A 20854-nucleotide genomic window follows, 5' to 3' on the forward strand; every position below is an offset into this window, starting at 1 on the left:
ATTGGTGGTTATTCGGATGACGTTAATGTCAATATTGTCCAATCAGAAGAGGCATTTTAAGGTACTGTGTTTGTATTGTTTAAAATGGAACTACAAGTATAGCCAATGACAAAGCTTCCTTTTCGCGCCCAGTTGACGCTATGAGAAGTACAAGTTTGTACTTTCTACCATTCTTTGCGTCGGTCGCAGATCATTGTCATGTCTGGACGCGGCAAGGCTCGCGCCAAGGCCAAGATCCAGTCGTCGTGAGCCGGTCTGCAGTTCCCCGTGGGCCGCGTGCACCGCCTGCTCCGCAAGGGCAACTACGCCGAGCGGGTTGGGGCCGGCGAGCCCGTGTACCTGACGGCGGTGCTGGCTGACGGCCGAGATCCTAGAGCTGGCGGGCAACGCGACAAGACGCGCATCATTCCCTGCCATCTACAGCTGGCCATCCGCAACGACGAGGAGCTTAATAAGCTGCTGGGCAAAGTTACCGTCGCGCAGGGCGGTGTCCTACCCAACATCTAGGCGTGCTGCTGCCCAAGAAGACCGAGAGCCACCACAAGGCCAAGGGCAAATAAGGTCTGAATTCATACTTAAGTCTTTAAGACTAAAGGTTCTTTTCAGAGCCACCCATGGTCTCTGTGGAAGGACTGAACACTACGTCAAACCTATCACACTGGCTAACCTTAAAGAGCATGAAACATAGTCTCCCTATTGATTTCACTAAGTTAACACATCCGGTAAAACTCAGATAGTTTGGTCAACTAAAAGACCATGAAGCAAGTCTTGCCTTACTGATCCCTCCCCACCATTCTGGGTACTTAAGCAATTTTCTGGTCATTATTTGCGTCATCAAGTAGATAAGTCGTTTTGTTTGAGTCTTAATAGAATCTTTGTTCACTGGTCCACTAAAACAGTCCTAGCCCAAACTCTTCAGAGTTAGTACTCTTTCCAGGAAAAACTAATTACTGATCAATGTAAACATCGTCACTCCGCACTGTTGATTAAGGCCACAATTTACATATTAAATGGTCCGATACGCCATTTGATTGTATCAACATCAGTTAATTAAGGTGTCAGATAACCACTGACCGGTATTTAGTCAACCCCTTATCAAGGCCCCCTTCCCAACCCAAACTGGGCCAACTAAAGTCCTTGCAGGGACTGTGTGCCAATAAGTCTTTCTGAAAACTTTTCTAGGTCTTCGTACAGTCATAAAAAAGCAGGTCGGTTTTAAGGATGCAGTTTTGAAACGGAACCACTTTTTTGAGATCCTAACCTGCTATATTCTTCAGTAATTTCCATATTATCTGAAGAGGGAAAAGGTCTCCAATAAAAATTCAATTCTTTAAGAACAATGTAGGGGCTGACTTCACAATTACAGATCAGATTCCCTTTTCATCGATGGAATCTTAATGTTTCGGTCGAAAACAGTAAGCTCAGATATGACAGAGTACAGTAATAATTCTACATGTTAAAATAGAAAATAAAAGCAATAGCAAGGAAAACAAAACCGTTTCAGAGGAACCAAATGAAGATAGGATTAAAAACCAATCAGGTTACTCCTGCAACAGTTCTGGCCAATCAGGGTCGGATCATCAGTATAAAGTCTGGTCCCAGCCCCACTTTCCTAGTTTTTGCAGCAGAGGTGACCCAGCAATGGCCCGAACGAAGCAGACAGCTCGCAAGTCTACTGGCGGTAAGGCCCCGCGTAAGCAGTTGGCCACCAAGGCGGCGTTAAAAAACCCCACCGCTACCGGCCGGGCACGGTGGCGCTGCGCGAGATCCGCCGCTACCAAAAGTCCGCTGAGCTGCTGATCCGCAAGCTGCCGTTCCAGCGTTTAGTGCGCGAGATTGCGCAGGATTTCAAGACCGACCTGCGCTTCCAGAGCTCGGCCGTGATGGCGCTGCAGGAGACTTGCGAGGCGTACCTGGTGGGGCTCTTCGAGGACACCAACCTGTGTGCCATCCACGCCAAGCGTGTCACCATCATGCCCAAAGATATCCAGCTCGCTCGCCACATCCGTGGAGAGCGGGCATAGACTAGCCCAGTTTGAGCGTCTTATCCTCGCAAAGGCTCTTTTCAGAGCCACTTTTGCTTTCACTGAGAGTAACTTATACTACGTTGCACACTGAATCTGGGGGCACAGTTGGAAAAAGGGAAGGGACATTGGGGTTTAACCCAAACTGATTTTTCTCACGTAAAATAAGCATACTTTATACAGCCACACGTGATCTCATTACACATTAGATAATTACAGAGGTGAAGTTACTAGACAGCTAGCTTAAAAGAACAGTATCTGAAACCAGTTGGACTTGAGAAACTTTGCCAATGCCAAGCTAAAACCAGGTTCAGAGCATAGATACTGGCACTTCCCTCTTCCCCTTGGGATATTTAAACAGGCTGATCAGAGTTCTGGTTCACTTTGCCTTCAAGGTATCCAGAGTGCATGGTAGAGCACCTTGCAGGCTGCTATTCTCACGAGCTGGCTGGTTTGAACTGCAGGTCCCCAGAGGGTGGGAGCTCTAGGTTAAGTAAGCTGACAAATGTTGGTGTCCTGCCTAGAACCTGGCAATAGCAGGCTGACTTCAAGTTTTCTGAACTGATCTTCAGTTTCTTCTCTACAACTCCAAAAAGAACAAAAAATGAATTTTGTTGAAACTAGCTCTGTTTACCCAAGAAAGCACTAGTGTTCACACAGCATTTTCATTCTTATGATGAATGGGTTTCTGTTTACCAGTAAAACCTGCTGTCTAGGATAAAGCTCTGAAATGTTCACTCATATCAATTCCAAGATTTGATATAAACTTTGCAAATTAGCTCTGGTTTTTATTTGCCAGCTTCTTCCAAAAGCCTGGTAATGCAAACATGTGCATGAGAAGTAATATACAGGTACTATGCCATCTGATTGCCAAGCCCAGAAGGCCAAGCACCTGACATATTGGTGACTTCACTGAGGTACAGAGGCCACAGTGAGACCCTTTGGAGCAGTAATACCCTCCATCCCACCTGAGGGATTCCCTGTGACTCATCCCTTACATGATAATCCCTCATTGACACTCACATGTATGAAACTAGTTCCAGGAGAGTGTTCCTCTCAACCCTGTGAGCCTGTTTTAAAAGTCAAATTTTGCCCCATTTTCCTACCCATAAATGTGTCATAAAGCCAAAGATCTTTTCACTCTGTTCCCTGTTGCATCCCTAGAATAGAAAAAGCCTGGCACATCACATTAAATTTTAGTTGAATGAATGTATTGCTATTTTGCTATCTTTTAGACACAAGATACCTCAACCTCACCGAGTCACTGAGTGCTTCCCACCACCTGCATTACACATTTCATCCCAGATGGTTTGCCACCATTTTGATTCCCATGATGAGTAGCTATAATACCGACAACAATTATAAAGCTTTAGTTTCCAAAGTATGTTCATGTATCTTTTTGTGTGTGAACTTGACAATAGTTTTCATGGTTTAAAGAGGACATCTCAGATTAGAAGGATTCTTTCAACAAACCCTAGAAAGGATGGAGATCTGGGTTAGCCTGCAATGGCACAGTAAATAGTTAAAAAAAAATTAAGAGGCATAAATGCCTGTTTTCTTTAAAGTGGAAAGGCAGCAGTTAGATTGTTCCAATGTCTTCCAACTTCTCAGCAAGGACATTTGCTGGGATTTGGGAGTTTATAGATCAGTGAGGACATATTCTATTTGAAGCCTAAATTTGGGCATAGAAAAGTTAGTTTTAGGAAATGTTCAAATTCTCTCCTCTTCAGTAAGTGCTAGATTTAGAGACTGGCTTCCAGGGAATAGAATAAAGCAAGTGGCATGAAATCAAAGTGATGGTGAGCTACTCTGGAGACAGGTCATAGAATGTACTCTGCTTCCTGCTTGCTCTCTCTCAGGTCACTTGCTCTGGGGGACCCGGACTGCCATGTTGAGAGGGCTCTTAGGCAGCCCTAAGGAGAGGCCTTCATGATGAGAAACTGGTGTCTTCTCTAATAGCCATGTGAGTAAGCCATTTCCAGTCCTAATCAAGCCTCAGGTGACTTGACCCATCACTTCTTGAGAGACCCTGAACACCCAGCTAAACCATTCTCTGATTCCTGACCTTCAGAAACTGTATGAGATAATAAATTTGGTGTTTTAAGCTGCTAAGATTTTGTGTAATTCATTACACAACAATATATAACTGGGGCAATAGGGCAATAGGGGAAGAAAATGGTTAGAAGTCATCCAGTAAGACTCCACTAGTCTAGATGAGAGGCTCACATTTCCCAGCTCTGCACTTCCTCACAGGGAAGCCTGAGCTCACAGAAACTTGACTTGGTCATTTCCCAGTAATCAGAAGGATTTTCTTTTGCTCCTATCCGGAGAGGTTGGAGATCAGAGTTTAATGCTGCTAAGGATTTAGAAAGAGGAAATCTATTGTCTGCTCAGGTAGGCCTGGTTTGCAGGTATGCACCTGATGTGGCCATCTCTAGTTGTCAACTTCAGAGTGGAAAAAATCCTCACTAGCAATGAGTAAGACCCTAAGGAGTCCCTTTCCCTGTGATCAGACATTGACTTACAAATCATTACTCCATTAAAAAATAGTATATTTTTTTACCATTTCCCAGAAGAATAGTTAACAAATAACACATGTCCTTCACTTTATTTATAAAGTTTTAAAATAATTATTGTCAAATTTGATTGTTAAAAGAAAATTGTGAGGTACCTTGGAAGTGGGAAACCTAATTAGGGCCCAGCTATTTCACAAACAGGAATTCTTGGCATGGGAAGTTTGGTATTAATGCAGGCTGGGCTAGAAATTGGAGCTGAAATCTTCTTGCTCTCAATAGCCCTCTCTTTTTTTTGGAAAACTTGTCAAAGGTATCATTCCTAATGGTCAGATATATTTGTTCAAAAAGCCATTGCAAATCGTTTTTTCTGTGGCTCCTTATTTCAGAGCCCACACAGATAGAAACTAGCAAACAATTTATTTATAGGTTATTTTAGATGCGATTTTCCTTAACTATGAAATGAGTTCTTTATTTCCTCAAGAGATTGTTTTAAAGGTTAAGTGCAGAAATATATGAAATTGTATAGGACAGTGCCTCAGAGAACACTGGGTGCACAATAAGTACTCACTGAAGTTAATTTCTTCTCAGAATCTTAGTTTGGTGTACCTCTCATAAATTGGGGAAATATACCCAAATCCTCTGATAAGATTAGGTTGAGGAGTCACTCTCATCATTGACTGAGATTTTGGAAACAATCCAATTTGATCAATAATATATAAGCAAGTCATTTTAATGATGTCACTTCTGCTAAAAGCCAATCTTTGAAGATTTTTGTTAATTTCTATCTAACAAGGTAAAATTTCCCAAACTTATATTCCAGTTTGGGACACTGATGCTTTCAGAACTGCTTCCTCCATTCCCTCTAAAAGGGTTGAAGGTTCTAAGAAGGTATCAAACAGGACAGCAAGCAAAAGCACCAAGAATTCATTGTAAGTGAAGCTTAGGAGGATATTCACTCTTCAATCAGATATGCTGTCAAAAGTCTTTCCCACTGATGTGGTTCTCATTATGAAAGAGGTTCTTAAATGTAAAACATGGTTTAAAAAATATATATCTCTGAAAAACTGGTAGAAGGTGTATTTAAATTTTTTCAACTATGTAAATCCTGAATGTGGGTTTACAAGAATGATAGTTCTGTGTAAGAAAATATGCCTTGAGTGTATTAGTTGATTATCTATCTTGAAGAAAATAAATCTCAGATTTTACATGGAGACAACTGAAAGACTAGCAATTATATGAAGAATTTAAAAAATTTCACTTGCAATCAGGTAAATGCAAATTCAAACAATGAAATAGTGCCTAACAGATTGGCAGATTGGCAAACTCAGAAAGCTGGGTATAACCAAGTGTTGCATAGATGGTTAGAGAAACTTACTTTCAACTGGTGGTTTACTGATGGTCATTTTAGACAAGATATTTTGAAGAACTGTTTAGTTTACTTAGTAGAACTGTGTGTGCCCAGGCCTATGCCCCAAGGAAATTCTCCTACAGACCCATAAGAGGACATATTAAGAATATTCATCAAAGAGCTATTTGTGATATCAAACAGGTAGACATGATTTAAGGGAATTAATAAATAAAATATAATGGATACAGTGTAAGAAATGGTTTCTCTCTTTTAAGGTCAAGAAAAAAGTAAATGGCAATAAAAGAGCCAAACCCAAGTCTCAGTGAACCTTACTATGGTTATTCAGTTCATACCTGGACATCTGCCAGGATTTCAACAGAATTTTCTAGCTTTACCTTCAAATAACCTAGAGTAACCACCAAAACCAAAGACACCAAATCTGAGTACTTTTCAGGCATGATTAGCAGAACACCAGTGCTAGTCTGCTCAGGCTGCTATAACAGAATACCATAGATAAGGTAGCTTATAAATAACAGAAGCTTATTTCTCACAGTTCTGGAGGCCGGGAAGCCCAAAGAGATCAAGTCTCTGTCAGATTCAGCGTCTAATGAGAGCCTGCTTTCTGGTTCACAGACAGCCATCTCCTACTGTGTCCTCGTAGGCTGTAAGAGATGATGCATTGATGGATCTGTTACAGAGGCACTGATCCCATTCATGAAGGCTCCGAGGTTACGACCTAAACACCACCCAAAAGCCCCACCTCCAAATACCACATTAGGGATTAGGTTTCAACATGTGAATTTCAGTAAGACACAACATTTAGTCTACAGCAACCAGTCCATTTTCAAAGAATAGAAGCTTAGGAACTGTGTTCTTAGCCTCTCTCTTGTTCTGAAGCCAGGAGGGAAAGGCAGCAGGGAATCAAACATCAGGGACCCTCTCCTTCACCTTCATTCTTATTCTTTCAATATGCAGCCTTGGAGGTATTGGTAGGGTAAGGTGAATAAAAGAGAATCAGTTTCTTGTAACTATAGTTAATGTATTTCAGGCATGAAACTGAGCTAAATTGAGACATTTTGAAGGGTCACATGATAGTAAGAAATTGCAGAAACAAGGTAAGACATCAGTAAAACAAGGAGGGAGAACCAGGCATAAAAGGTTTTGCGTATTAGAGAATACATTTAGGTCTTGAGAGAGTTTTAGAAGGTAAGGGATTCCTCTGATAGAAGTTTTGCAGATCATTTTCAAGTTACAGTGAACCTCAGAAAAGAGGGTATGGTTAAAAAGAAGAGAGGAAGAGGCCAGTGAGGGCAGTGGATTCTGAATGTTCAGATTTATTTATGTGGTTTTAATAGTACATTAAGGCATTAGAAGTTTAAGGAGGCTCTAAGGATGAGAGCAAGGATGGTGATTGCTTAAGGTTGGGCCACGGATGAAGGGAACTCCATGCTTCCATGTCTCATATTTAAAGTTCTGATCTGGTAAAAGGCCAATATATGTGGAAGGGCAAGACACTGTGGAATGGAGGGAAAGATTTGGAAGGATAAGTTCATAGAGTAGGAGAGACTCCAAAGGGCTAGAGGTATTTTGGATTAGTGTATATGGGTATGTTTATGTGTGAGTGTGCATGTGTTTTGAGGACAGGAGAAATAAAAATTAGATGCCGATTATCAGTAAGTAAACTGATTTTCATTTGAAGGACAATGAAAGAAAAGTAAAAAAAAACAATCTACCAGCCAATTTCAAAGCCTTAACCAAAACAAATGAAACAAAATCAGGTGTTAAGGAAATAAATACATAGACATCAAATTGAAAATGTAACAATATTGAAAAGAATTGAGCTTGACACTTCGAACTAAGAAGATCAACAAATTGTCATCTACACAAATATGGATCACTAAGCAGCCCTCAAAGACTTGGACAGGCAACTATAATTCATTTATTCATCTAACTTGGGGTGAGGAGGGAATTATATGGAATTTAAAACACTCCCAACATTTATCTTGGAAAAGAATATCTCTCCTAAAGTGAGAGAAAAAAACAAGTATTTATCTCAATTTGAACTCGTATTTATTGGGCAACTCTTGTCAATTGGCATCATTTCCTGAGAAAGACAAAAAGGAAGCATTTTAATAGTACTTAATTTAAATGAAATGAGATTCTGAAATTCTTTTTAAGCTAAGAAATCTGCAGAGCCAATTTATTTCCTCCATGCTGGTGGTAGAAGAGAATTAACAAACTATCTAATTTAACAAAAAGAATTACACATTTGGGAAACAATGTAAATATCATTTCCAGGGCAAATTATTGTCAATACAAAACAAATTACAGATTTTTCAGTCTGTTACCTTCAGATAAAGGAGCACTCATATTTCAAGACTTTGTCTTACAAACATGAGCTTTAAAATAACATAGTCAAGAACAGCTGCTGTATAATAGAATGCTCCTCTGTTTTCTATAGGTGCAAGGGAAGGATTGCTGAGATTATCCCTCCAGCCAATACAGGGTTTACACCTTCAAGATTAAGTGCTCAGAGTCTATTATTAAACAGGGATAGAAAAAAAGGCCTGTCTAGCTCAGTAAGAAATTGATTAATTAATAGAACATGTAATGTTTTACACTTAGAGTCATTATAGAAGAGTTTATAATAAACTTGTGACTAACTCCTAGAATAAAATATTTCTTCACACACATCTGAAATAGAAAGAGTAAACATTACTGATGCTTGAGGAAAGAGAAGGGACTGTGGGTAGGTGGGAGAAGGCAGTTTCCTGGGGGAAATGGAATCTGATACCTGGAAGGCAAGCCATGGCCAGAGGGAGGTCATTCCTAACAGTCAGAGTCCTGGCCACCCACTACTCTGCCTTTGAAAGAGTTACATTTTCCTGGAATAAAGTCGTTCCTGGTCTCTACATTCTGCACATCATTTGTAAATTAAAGGCACAAAGTTTCTGGGTCATAGTTGATTTCCTGGTTCAACAAAGGAGAGGAGGGAGCTCTGAGAGCTATTTTCATCTGCTCAGGGGCCCTCCAAGGAAATGGCAGGATAAGCTGACCTTTCCCAACTTTGGAAACAATATGGTTCTAACATAGATGAAGAAAATACGGCAGCAAGGGAGGGATGGGAAAGGAAGGTGATAGGGTGAGTAAAAAGTAAGATAAGGAGCAGGAAATCAAAGTTGAGAATAATGAGAAAGTCCACCTTGAAGCTATCTTATACTCGGGTGTCATTAGTTTCAGTGTAACTCCGGGAAAGGAAATCCTGGAGCAAATTACCTAGCTGAAACCAAAACCAGTCAAAAGGAGAAATAAAGTTTAAAACCCATTTATTGCTTATAGATTGCAATCCAGGAGCCCTCTCTCCTGCTCCAGCAAAAGCAACCAAAGCCTCCCCACTACCTCTCAGATTCAGATAAGCCCCAGATTCAGATAAGCCCTCCTGTCATCCAGGTAATTATCCATTGATGTGGAGATGAACTACTCCTCTCCACCCCGTAGGAATGCCCGTTCTAGGGCGATGCACTAAAGCCAGGCAAGAGATTCTGGAATATTACAATTTTACCCACAGGCCACACCTCCAGAAATCTCGCTTTAAAATCTAACTCATTCCCCCTCTTCTGCAATGATCCCTGGGTAAGAAAAGTGGAGAATTGTGACCAGATTAATGACATACAACATCAACAGCAATAAAATCATGATAATCCTCAAGGTGGAGGATTCAGCTAGGTTTAAAGTCCTATGCAGATTAAATCCAAAGAGCTCATCCATTCCAGCAGGCAGTAGCTGAAGAGGTAGAGGTGAGAGCAATCATCACATGGCAGCTGCACCCAGGGGGTGCATCCAGGCCACAGGACTGTAAAGGAAAATAACCTTAAGTGTGATAAGATACATGCTTTAATGACACCAGCATAGGCAAATCTTGTCCATCAGATAGGATACATGCAAATGAGTGTTCCTGTGATAGAACAATGGCAGGAATGAGATTTTGCCCTGCTCCAGTATACCAGACATTCACGGCCTCTCTATGGGAGTTACTGATGGGTCAATATATAGGACTACCGGAGGTACACGCACTGACCATAAAGATAAAACAAAACTTCCCCATAAGATGCTCTGGACGTTTTGGATATGCTATCATGATCTTTAGGAGCCGCTCTGCTGTTACTCCAGGAATACACATGAGGCCAGCTTCCAGGCCTTGTCCCCAAGATGCCAGAGGGCCTATCTCTGGTCCATGTATTGAAATGTCCAGGGTCATGTCCACTCAACAGTGTCTCCAGGGTTTAATGCAGTAGGGGCTGGCAGCAAGCAGGATGTTGCTCTGCTGGCCATATCCTCACTTTAGGAACTCTTCTTTGGTTTGCACATACAGCTGTATAGGAGAGGTAGCAATGTGTGTTAGCATATCCACAGGGTTCAAAGCTCCCTTTTGGGACTTCTCATTCAAATGCCATAGCACTGTCCATAAGCAAACTGACTAGCACCCCCAGACTATTGGTGTCCAAATTCAGGCCAGATTTCAACAAACCGTTGTACCCCTCTATCATGCCTGACCTGGTAGGGTTGTATGATACATGAAACTCCAATTTATTCCTAATTGCTGCACCTACTCTTGTAACACATGTCCAGTAAAGTGGGTGCATTGATCCCTCTCAATTACCTTTAGCTGACCATGGGCTGCAAAGAGATGCTCCAGGCCCCTCTTGGTGGTTTGCTGATCTGCACCACATGCAGGAAAAGTAACCAATAGTCCAGTAGCCATGTCCACACATGTCATGGCATACCAATATCCTTCTGATATGGGCAGAGGCCAATATACTCTACTGCCACCTGACAAGGGGTATCAGTGCCTTTACTATTGTCCTATGTTGCTGTGGGACTCGATGTAAGTCCCTCTTAGAGCACACAAGGCACTCCTTCCAGGCTCTGCTGACTTCCTCAAAGGTCAGTGGAGAGAACTGATGGGCTACAGCCCACACTGTCTTTTGCCCCGTGTGCAACAAACACTGGTGTAGCCACTGGGCCACATCAGAGGCAGGCTTTCCTTCTAGCCAGTGTGCCTGGGATAATGTGTCTGCTTCATCATTAGCCCAGGCTGGGGATGCCAAAGGCAAATGGCCAATCATATGATATACAGTAACAGTCTTAGTCTGACCAGAGGCTCATAGGTCTTGCCACAAATCTTGCCCCCAAAGGGGCTGGTGACTAACCATCCAACTGGCATGGTATCATGTCAGTAGCCACAGGGTCAAGCTATGATAGATGGCCAGCTGTCAGTGCAGACAACCTGGGTGATCACGAGACATACTGCCCACAACTCAACACATTGGCTGCTCTTCCCAACTCCATCCTCTATCCATATTATCTGTCTTAGAATGCAAAGCCAAAGCCCACCACTTCAGGGGCTGCCCATGACTAGAGTCGTTTGTATACAAAGCATCTTCAGGTGTAGGGGCTTTTCCCTCCTGATAAGGACTCTCGACTACCAACGGCTCAAAAGCAAGTTCTTCCTTGCTTTCCACTGGTATAGGTCACTGGCCCCAAAAAGCGCTGGAGTTTTTCACTTAAGGAGCTCGGAGAGAGGGCGCTACACTGCTGTAAATATGTGCCCCATTTGGCCAGTTGAGGTGTCTGAGCCACACCACTCTGAGCCTTGGAATCCAGTCTTGCACCCACCCCATGACTGGATAGGTGGTTATTACCTTGATCAGATCTGTTCTAGCGAGGGGCTCTGTAGCCAGCAATGCGTGGTGCACAGCAGCCAGTTACTTCTCTATCAAGGTGTACTAGACCTCTGCTCCTTTCCATAGTTGTGACCAGAATCCAATAGGTTGGTGTTTCCTTTCAAGCCTCTGCCAAAGGCCCCATCTATAACCATCTTTGGTTACAACATCTAGAAACATCTAGCTCACAGGGCCTTGATGAGTCCATTACATTCAAGGCCTACACAGCCTTGACTACTCTCTTGGTATCAGTAAAAGCAGGTGCACATGTCTCATCTCAGTCCCACCTGATGCCCTTTTGTACCAACCAGTATAAAGTCTTCAGAATTTGTGCCAAGTGCGAGATTAACACTCTCTAGTAGCTCAAAAGACCCAAAAACTCTTGTGATACTGCTACAGTACTAAGGGTGGGGAAAGCCTGGACCTTGTCTATGAATGCTTCAGGTATAACTTTAGTTTTACCCTACCAGACAACCCCCAATAATTTCACAGACAAACCAGGTCCGTGAACCTTGGTGCTGTTCATAGCCCATCCTTTCTCCTGCAGAAGTTGCAGCAGTCTAGGAACTGCCACTTCTAAATCTGCAAGAGAATCAGATGTGAGCACAATATCATTAATGAAGTAATACAATCACACCACTTGCAGTTTCTTGCATGTGGCCAAGTCCTGGGCTACAAGCCCATGACAGATGGTGGGACTGTGGAAGGACAGTGAATGTCCACTGCTGGCCTTCCCACCAGGAACAGGCAAACTGTTCCTGGCTTTCCTGTGCTATGTCAGTGGAGAAGTAAGCATTAGCAAGGTCTTCAACATAATACTTTCCCAGATCATGGCTGAGAATGTCCGGAATGGCTGCTATAGAGGGGATGGCAGCATGCAAAGGGCATGTGACTTTATTCAATTCCCTATAGTCCATGGTCATACACCAGGAGCTGTCTGGCCTATTCACTGGCCACACTGGGGAATTAAAAGGACTATGCATGGTCTTTATGAAGTTCACCTTCTCCTACTCCTATAGAGTTTCTCCAATTTCCTTGTGCCCCTCCTCAGACAATTTATATTGCTTAGTATTTGTCACCCGCTGAGGTACAGGCAGAGCTACAGGTGGGTGCTTCGCATATCCCCTCAGAATTGCCTTTTACCACATGTACCCTCAGTCTGCACTCACCTGCAGTGGTGTGTAACCACAGGCCCTGCAGGACATCTACCCCCAAAATATACTTAAGGATGGGAGAAATGTACATAGTATATTCCTTTGGGGGTAAACGCCCTATCCCAAAGGGGATTTGGGTTTTCTTCACTCTAATTGCTTTACCCCCATAGCCATCTCTCACAGAAGGGGTCCCAGGGAAATGCTAAGGGTTTCCATGAATCAGAGAACACTCACCTCCTGTGTCCACCAGTGCCAGGACACGTTGTACATTCACAGGGACCCAATGAATTGCTAATTCTACATGTGGCCTCTGGTCCCCACCATGTCCCCCAAGGTAGAGACCTTGACTCCATCCCCTCAGTCAAACCGCGATGCCCAATCCTCCTCCTGTGGGAGTGAGGGCTCAGGCAAATCCTGAGTACTGTCCTCAAGGAAGTTTTTCAGGGACACAGGCCAGGCCTGAGGCCTTGACTCCAGTTTCCGTGTCCTGGACCTCAGTGGCTGGAACTGCTGCTCTGGCTTTAATTGGTGCCACAGTTCTAACAAGATTCTATCGGGCTGCCCATCGAGTTTTTCTTTCACTACTCTGGCCTTTATCTAATCAACCCACATCTGGGTCCTCAAGACCTTCCCGAGTCCTTTTGCACCTCTCCTTTTGGTCGTAGCCCATACTTCCCTCCGTGCCCTTACTGTTTCAACCTCCCCCAGATCTGCTAGAGTACGAGTAGCCTCACTTATGGGTTGCCCTAGGTGGGGGGCAAGAGTATTCACTAGGGACCCAAAGAGAGATGTGGGAGCTGTATGCAGCACCAGATTTCTCATTCTTATAGTGAACACCTCCTCATTGGGGCCCTCAGGGTCCATATTGTAGATGATATTTTTCATACCCAATTCCCACTGTACCTGTTGGAGCTCTACAAACGTTTTCCAGCTAGTGGGTAAATGTGATTAATCACCTTGATTAGGCCAAACTATCCTGATGGCAGCTGTCAGCCATTTCAGGAGTGTCTGATTCCCTGAGGCATGATGGGCATTTTGCAACTGCTGCCAGAGGGAAGGGTGAGTTGTCAGGGAAGCCAATCTACTCATTTCAGTACCCAATAAAACAATGTTTTCCACCCCCATATCCCAGAGACATAAGAGACATGTAGGCAGAGATTCCGAAGGCTTCTGCCTGTAATGGAAGCTCATGTCCACCAGCTCATCCTGGGTATAAGAACCGAGCATGGTGTGTTCCACAACCTGGGGAAGGGGTGGCTCCTCCACTATTTCCTGGGCTGAAGGCACCACTCTTTCCTCCCCCTCCCCACGGCCTCCTGCAATGCTGCTTTTCCTGCCGCCTCCCCCCTCACAGCTGCTAAGGAATCTTCCAGGATCGTGACCTGTCTTTTCAGTAACTGTCTTCCTTAATCGCATCCCATGGGTTATCATCCAGCTCCTCCAAGCGATGCTGAAGTGTGTCTCTCTCCTGCCTAAGTCCCTGTCTCTCCTGGCTAACCCTCTCAATAATCCTCTTTCTCCTCCATAGCCCTCTCTCTCTCCTGGATAACATTTTCTACTATCTTGAGACCCTACAATAACAGCTGCTACATGACCACTCAGAGCTTCTAAGCAGCCTTCTATCTCACGGAGGGCTAATTCTGCAGCTTTCAGCGTCTCCACCCTTCCCCACTTCCGGGGAAGGCCCCACCCCTCTAGGAGGTGCTTTACCCTAGAGCAGTTCCCCACTAGGGGCTCCCAATTGGAAGCCCCACAGATAGGGGGGCAATAACAGGTGAAGCTGCACCCTCTGCTGCTGCATCCACTGAGGCCTCCCGACCATCCACAGGGGGCTTCCGGGCATCTCCACATCATCTCTAGGGTCAGCCTCACAAAGGTCACACCCATTATGACAGATTTATTAGAGTTCAGAGGTGCTGCCGACCGCCAGATGTAACTGTGGTGGAAGGAAATCCCGGTGCAAAATACCCAGCTGAAACTGAAATCAGTCAAAAGGAGAAATGAAGTTTAAGTCCCGTTTATTGCTTACAGACCGCGGTCCTAGAGGTTTCTCTCTGCTGCTCAAGAAGATGCAAAGAAAAAAACCTCCCCAAACCTCTCAGGTTCAGATAAGCCCTCGGTTGCCCATTGATACGGAGATGACTACTTCACCTCTTTGGAACGCCTGTTCATGTGGAGATGTGCTAAAGCCAGGCCAGAGATTCTGGAATATTACAATTTCATCCACATTCAGTCAACAATTTCTCAGGCCGATTAAACTGAGATTATGCAAAAGGCACTTTGCACACAAGAAGGTTTCCGAAGGGCCCCAAATGATTGCAGTCACTGCTGTTGGGTAGGGCTAACTTGACTCCAGCAGTCATAAATCTAGTGCGACGGCTGCTACAGCAAAGGCGATAGAAAAAAAAAACAGCTAGGCCTGACCTAGACAAAGGAACGGCCTCCCAATGGGGGGGGGGCATGCGCAAAACGGTAAAAGTAGGACAGGAATTTTAGATCTGGAGTCATTTTAACCCAAGGAGTTTAAGTACCGCCCTTTCCATTTTTCTTGAAATCCTGGGCAGGGGTTCTGGTGGAGGCACTCACTGGGAGGATACAGCTGGCCAGAAGGAGTTCCCAAACTGGTCCGACAAACTACTATATAAACACTGCTTCAAAGTCCTGTAAATAGGTGCTTCACATTATAAACATGTCGGGACGTGGAAGGGCGGGAAGGGTAGGAAGGGCGGGGAGGGCCTGGGCAAAGGCGGCGCCAAGCGCCACTGCCAAGTGCTGCGGGACAACATCCAGGGCATCACCAAGCCCGCCAACCGGCGCCCTGCCCGGCGCGGAGGGGTCAAGCGCATCCCCAGCCCCATCTACGAGGAAACCCGCGGGGTACTGATGGTGTTCCTGGAGAACGTGATCCTGGACACCGTCACCTATACCGAGCGCGCCAAGCGCAAGACCGTCACGGCCGTGGACGTTGTCTACGCGCTCAAGCGCCAGGGCCGCACCCTCTACGGCTTCGGCGGTTGAGTTATTGTAAATATCCCAAACCCCAAAGGCCCTTTTTAGGGCCGCCCACGGAATCTATTAAAACCTGTAGGTGTATTTCCAAGGTGTTTTTTAGACTGTTTGGTATTCGGGGAACACCGTGTAACTTGAGAATTTTAAGTGGAATTTTGCCCCTTTACCTCAACTCTTCCTGCAGATCCATCACCCTGCAGGTAAGATGGCAAAACCCTCCATGATTAATTATATGCTTGTTTTGACTGGAAGCCAGTCTGTTGACTGATTTACCCCATGAAGGCTATCGCAGTACCACTGTTAAGACGAAGGTTGTTAGAACAGCATGGCCAGCAATTCCCCAAACTATTACGACCTTCCATAGAAAAAGTTTGCCGACCCTTACGTTATCGAGCTCTTCAGTGTTTAAGCAAGCTCAAGTTTGAAACTATTGGGTGTAGCACAATAGGTAGAATTTCAAATCACGTCCACTTAATAAATGCCTCTACTTCACTTTGTTCCTTATCAAGTGTTACTTTTTATCAATCAAATCGTGACACTTTTCATTACTATAGTAAGAGGCACTTTCTCGAGACATTTTCTTTAGAATTTCAATGCTTTTTAGAGGTTTTTTTTTAAGAAAGTACGATAGCAATATAGAAACCGAAGTTGAGGCTGGAAAATGCTTCCTTAGAGGATGAAACCAAAACCAAGTCTGTGGATCGGGCAGGGCGGTACAGGAGGATACTATCCAATCAGAAAGCGAAGATCGCTATAAATACTGGGAGGACAGTTTCTTCTCGTCAAGTAGTTCCCTTTACTTGACAGTGGCCCGCATGAAGCAGACGGAGGGCTCGCAAGTCCACCGGCGGCAAGGCCCCGCGCAAGCAACTGGCCACCAAGGCGGCCCGCAAGAGCGCGCCGGCCACGGGCGGCGTTAAAAAGCCCCACCGTTACCGGCCCGGCCCGGTGGCGCTGCGCGAGATCCGCCGCTACCAAAAGCCCACCGAGCTGCTGATACGCACGCTGCCGTTCCAGCGCCTAGTGTGCGAGATCGCGCGGGACTTCGAGACTGACCTGCGCATCCAGAGGTCGGCCGTGATGGCACTGCAAGAAGGCGTGCGAGGCGTACCTGGTGGGGCTCTTCGAGGACGCCAACCTGTGCGCCATCCACGCCAAGCATGTCACCATCATGCCCAAGGATATCCAGCTCGCCCGCCGCATCCGCGGGGAAAGAGCTTAAGACGTTCAGTGTTTCTAATGTATCCCCAAAGGCTCTTTTCAGAGCCCTTCAGTTGTCAGCAGAAAGGAGCTGTTGTTTCAGGAGAACATGTGCTGCTATCCGTATGGAGAAAATGCAAGATGTTCCCATGAGACAATTTCTACCTCAGTTGTGTGCTGGGCACTTTTTAGGGTTATGCTTTAAATTGGGGAGATTAATGTTTTGTATATTTAATCCACAGACCCTACTGATACTCCAGTGACGGGCCGTTTCTGCATAAGCATTAAAAATGAAGCAACCGTTTTAGAGATCGAAACATTTTGAAATATGAGAAATTAACCCATTGTCAAAAGGAAGTCGTTTGCAGGAAATAGTCCTAGTTTTAGGAAAGTTTTGTTCAAGGTCCTGGGAATTGAATGGCAAAAGCAGTTTAATTTTGCCAAAGTATTCCAGAACTTAGACCTGCCTGTTTGCTTACATTTGTCCACGTGTTTAAATGTGCCTGGGAAGGTGTGAGGTTGGATTTTCATTATTTTAAAGAATTGGATTGGTAATTAATTTTGAGGTGTCATTTAAAGTTCTTGGTTCCCAAACTTCTGTGTTTTCTAACTGGCTTTGGCTCTTTATTAATATCTTCTGATACTTTAAGCTTTCACAAGGTTTCACATGTTCTTCATGTATGACTAATTGCCTAAGTAATGGTGTTCAACTTTTTAGGTACATATCCAAACTCCAAGAGGTAGCTGTTAATGTAAAAGCTATTTTTCTCCTGAGTGTTCTCAGGCGGGTCAGCTATCTGGGCCTTCCATTCTTTCTCCTGTTTGGATTTGCCCTTTCAGAGGCTTATATCCCAACCACTGGCTCCAAAATTTTGGGGGAAGTGTGGGAGTTGATTCAGCAGAGTTCTAAGCAATGGGACCAGAAGCCTCTTCCTGTAGATCAGTTTAGAGCTCGTTAGTGGCTATTAGATGTAGAGACTTAATGCTGCTGCTTCTTCCAAACTTCAGATTCTCTCCCCATCCCTTCTAGAGTTTTCTCATATAGCATGAGGCCAGGTGGTCTAGGTCAGAGCTGTGGATTACTAACTTTATTATGACCTTAGTTTTACAGTTACTCATCCTCTGGGCTTCAGCTTATATTGCTGTAAAATGTGGCAAATGAATTAAAACTATAGAGCATATTTAGATTAGTTCCTGGCACTTAGTTAATGCTCAGTGAATGTTAGCTCTTATTTTTATACCTCTCTCTTGACCCTTAAGATTGACAGATTTTTTTCCTCCGGGGTCTTCTGAAAGTTTGCGATGGAAAGAGTGGAAAATTCTTGGTTAGAACATTTTCTGGTAAAAACTTTCTTTTCATTAAATCTTGATTTGCATTGTTCTGAAAGAGGTAGGCCTGTAGCTATATACCATGATCTCTGTCTGTGGAGGAGTTCAAAACATAGTGAAAGGGCCAGATGGTAACTATTTCAGGTTTTGCAGGCCGCATACGGTCTCCATCACATTTTTTCTAACCCAACCTAACGATATGAAAATCACTCTTAAAAATGACACCAAAGCAGGCCACTGTTCAGGTTTGGCCATAGTTGGCTGTATTTTCAAATACAGTACAGGAGCTCCTGGAAAGAAGTGTGTTGGCTACTTTAAACTTCCCTACAAAGTTTTTTCACAGGGAAGAACTATTAATTGCATTACAGATTCTAGTTATCATTCCATCTCCTTTATCCAGGCTAGGCACAAAATCTCCATTCCTCATCTCATCCTCTCTCCAAATAAACAGCAAACTTTTCCATCCTACATCCCAACTTCATGGTCATTACCTCAGTTCCCTTGGATATTAGAATTTTCTTGAATTCTTCTGAACTTCTATAACCTCTAGTCCCTCAGTCCCTATCTATCCTTCTCGTAGTCTCAATAGCCAATTATTTTTCTAAAATACAGGTCTATCGTTGCTTAAATACACAATAATGCCCACATGTTGATGAAGATAAAGAATTTGAATAGGAGCACTGGGAACAGCACCTTAAAAACCCAAAAAGCCCGATGTCACCTATACAGTTTGGACTTTGGAGGGTTCCTGGAAAGACCTTGAATAATTTTTTTAGAGGTTTCAGTTTTTGTAAAATACATTATTTGGGCTAAGCATTTTTTTTTTTGGCCTTATTTTAATGGATTTTTATAGGAATTAAAGAGAAAGTATCTCAATCAAAAGTATACCCAATTTAAGTTTGAATTTGAATTCAGGTTGTTGGATCCTGAAGCCAAAGCAATTTCTTTTCCTCCTGCTGTAAGGTGGAAATCGCTCTGGCAACTGAACTTTTCCAACCTGCAGGATACCATTCTCTAAAGACATTGGCATGTGCAAACTCCAAGGAAGTAGGACCAATTTTTAAAGAAAGGTTTATGTGGTTAATGTGGGGCTGTAGGTACCTAGCTGCTCTGCGCCTGTGTTACTTGCTACAGTTAGAAACAAAGTTTGCGCCCAAACCAAAGAACCTACTGTCTTTCCTTTTGCAGAAATTAAGTGCCAAAACTAGAGACAAAGCCTATGCAAAAACGTTTACTTGCTATATCCATGAAATTTATTGCAACCTTCAACTAAGCAGCGCGATGCCCTAAACCCAGAGAATTCATCAGAAAAGCTGAAGGGATTTTTAAAAAAGTCTTTTACCAAGTGCGCTAGATTCATGAAAACAGAAAGTATGTGAACCTGGAGGCTATTTTCCTCCTTTGGAGCTTCAAAGGGTCACATTCTGAACCACCGATTTTAGCTTTTAATCAAATCTTGGGGACTAACAAACACAAATAGGAGTCCAACCGCGAGAGACGCCGGCCTGAGGGCGGTGGATTGGGCGCTCCACCAATCACAGGGCAGCACCGGCTTATATAAACTCCGGGCCCGAGTAAGAAAGCATTGGAAAACTTGCGCTTTGGATTTTAAACTCTTTTCCTCTAGCAGTTACTCCTTTCGCCATGTCGGAAACCGCTCCTGCTGAGACGGCTACTCCGGCCCCAGTGGAAAAATCTCCTGCCAAAAAGAAGACAACTAAGAAGTCGGCTGGCGGTGGTGTGGCCAAGCGTAAGGCTACCGGGCCTCCAGTCTCTGAGCTGATCACTAAGGCTGTGGCTGCCTCTAAGGAGCGCAATGGTCTCTCTTTGGCTGCACTCAAGAAGGCTCTGGCAGCTGGGGGATACGATGTCGAGAAGAACAACAGCCGTATTAAACTGGGCCTCAAGAGCCTGGTGAGCAAGGGTACACTAGTGCAGACCAAGGGCACCGGCGCTTCCGGCTCTTTCAAGCTGAACAAGAAGGCGGCCTCTGGGGAAACTAAGCCCAAGGCTAAGAAGGCGGGCGTCGCTAAGGCTAAGAAGCCGGCAGGAATCACTCCGAGAAAGCCTAAGAAGGCTGCGGGAGCCAAGAAAGCTGTGAAGAAGACTCCCAAAAAAGCTAAGAAGCCTGCTGCGACTGGTGTCAAAAAGGTAACCAAGAGTCCTAAGAAGGCGAAAGGAGCGGCAAAACCAAAGAAGGCTGCCAAGAGCCCCGCAAAGCCGAAGGCAGTGAAGCCCAAAGCTGCCAAGCCCAAGGCCACTAAACCTAAGGCAGCGAAACCCAAAGCTGCAAAAGCGAAGAAGGCGGCTCCGAAAAAGAAGTAAGCTGCTTTTTAATGAGAAGGCAACAAACCCCAAAGGCTCTTTTCAGAGCCACTCAGGTCTTTGGAAAATGGCTGTGCACGAACCTGCTTACTGCTTGCTGTAGGACAAGAGTAGGTTTTAAAGTTCCGCGCCAAATTCCCCCCTCAAAAGCGTTTATGGGACGGCTAGCCTCGTTGGCGCCACCTAGGTAGGGCTGCTGCAAGGAGGCCAGCCAGCAGCTGAGTCG

General features: G+C 44.3%; 2 protein-coding genes and 3 pseudogenes across 2 annotated transcripts; all 5 read left to right on the forward strand.

Annotated features, from left to right (window-relative positions):
• Positions 1–60: 60 nt before the first annotated feature.
• LOC118910774 (histone H2A type 1-like) lies at positions 61–560 on the forward strand (annotated as a pseudogene).
• LOC118910724 (histone H3.1-like) lies at positions 537–2236 on the forward strand (annotated as a pseudogene).
• A 12989-nt stretch (positions 2237–15225) lies between these two features.
• LOC130678883 (histone H4-like) lies at positions 15226–16935 on the forward strand. Its single transcript, XM_057493884.1, has 2 exons — positions 15226–15237; positions 15472–16935. Exons 1-2 carry the CDS (start codon positions 15226–15228, stop codon positions 15781–15783), a joined length of 324 nt encoding a protein of 107 aa, XP_057349867.1. The 3' UTR covers positions 15784–16935.
• On the forward strand, positions 16051–17552 carry LOC118910828 (histone H3.1-like; annotated as a pseudogene).
• Positions 17553–19529: 1977 nt separating this feature from the next.
• Positions 19530–20719, forward strand: H1-5 (H1.5 linker histone, cluster member). Its single transcript, XM_036882148.2, has one exon. It carries the CDS (start codon positions 19948–19950, stop codon positions 20626–20628), a length of 681 nt encoding a protein of 226 aa, XP_036738043.2. The 5' UTR covers positions 19530–19947; the 3' UTR covers positions 20629–20719.
• The last annotated feature ends 135 nt before the right edge of the window (positions 20720–20854 follow it).

Source organism: Manis pentadactyla, chromosome 16 (assembly GCF_030020395.1).
Source record: "Manis pentadactyla isolate mManPen7 chromosome 16, mManPen7.hap1, whole genome shotgun sequence".
In the NCBI taxonomy this organism is placed as follows: Eukaryota; Metazoa; Chordata; class Mammalia; order Pholidota; family Manidae; genus Manis; species Manis pentadactyla.

Bases quoted from the DNA above. Each gene is read 5' to 3' on its own strand.
- H1-5 (XM_036882148.2), top strand. From the start codon at position 19,948: ATGTCGGAAACCGCTCCTGCTGAGACGGCTACTCCGGCCCCAGTGGAA.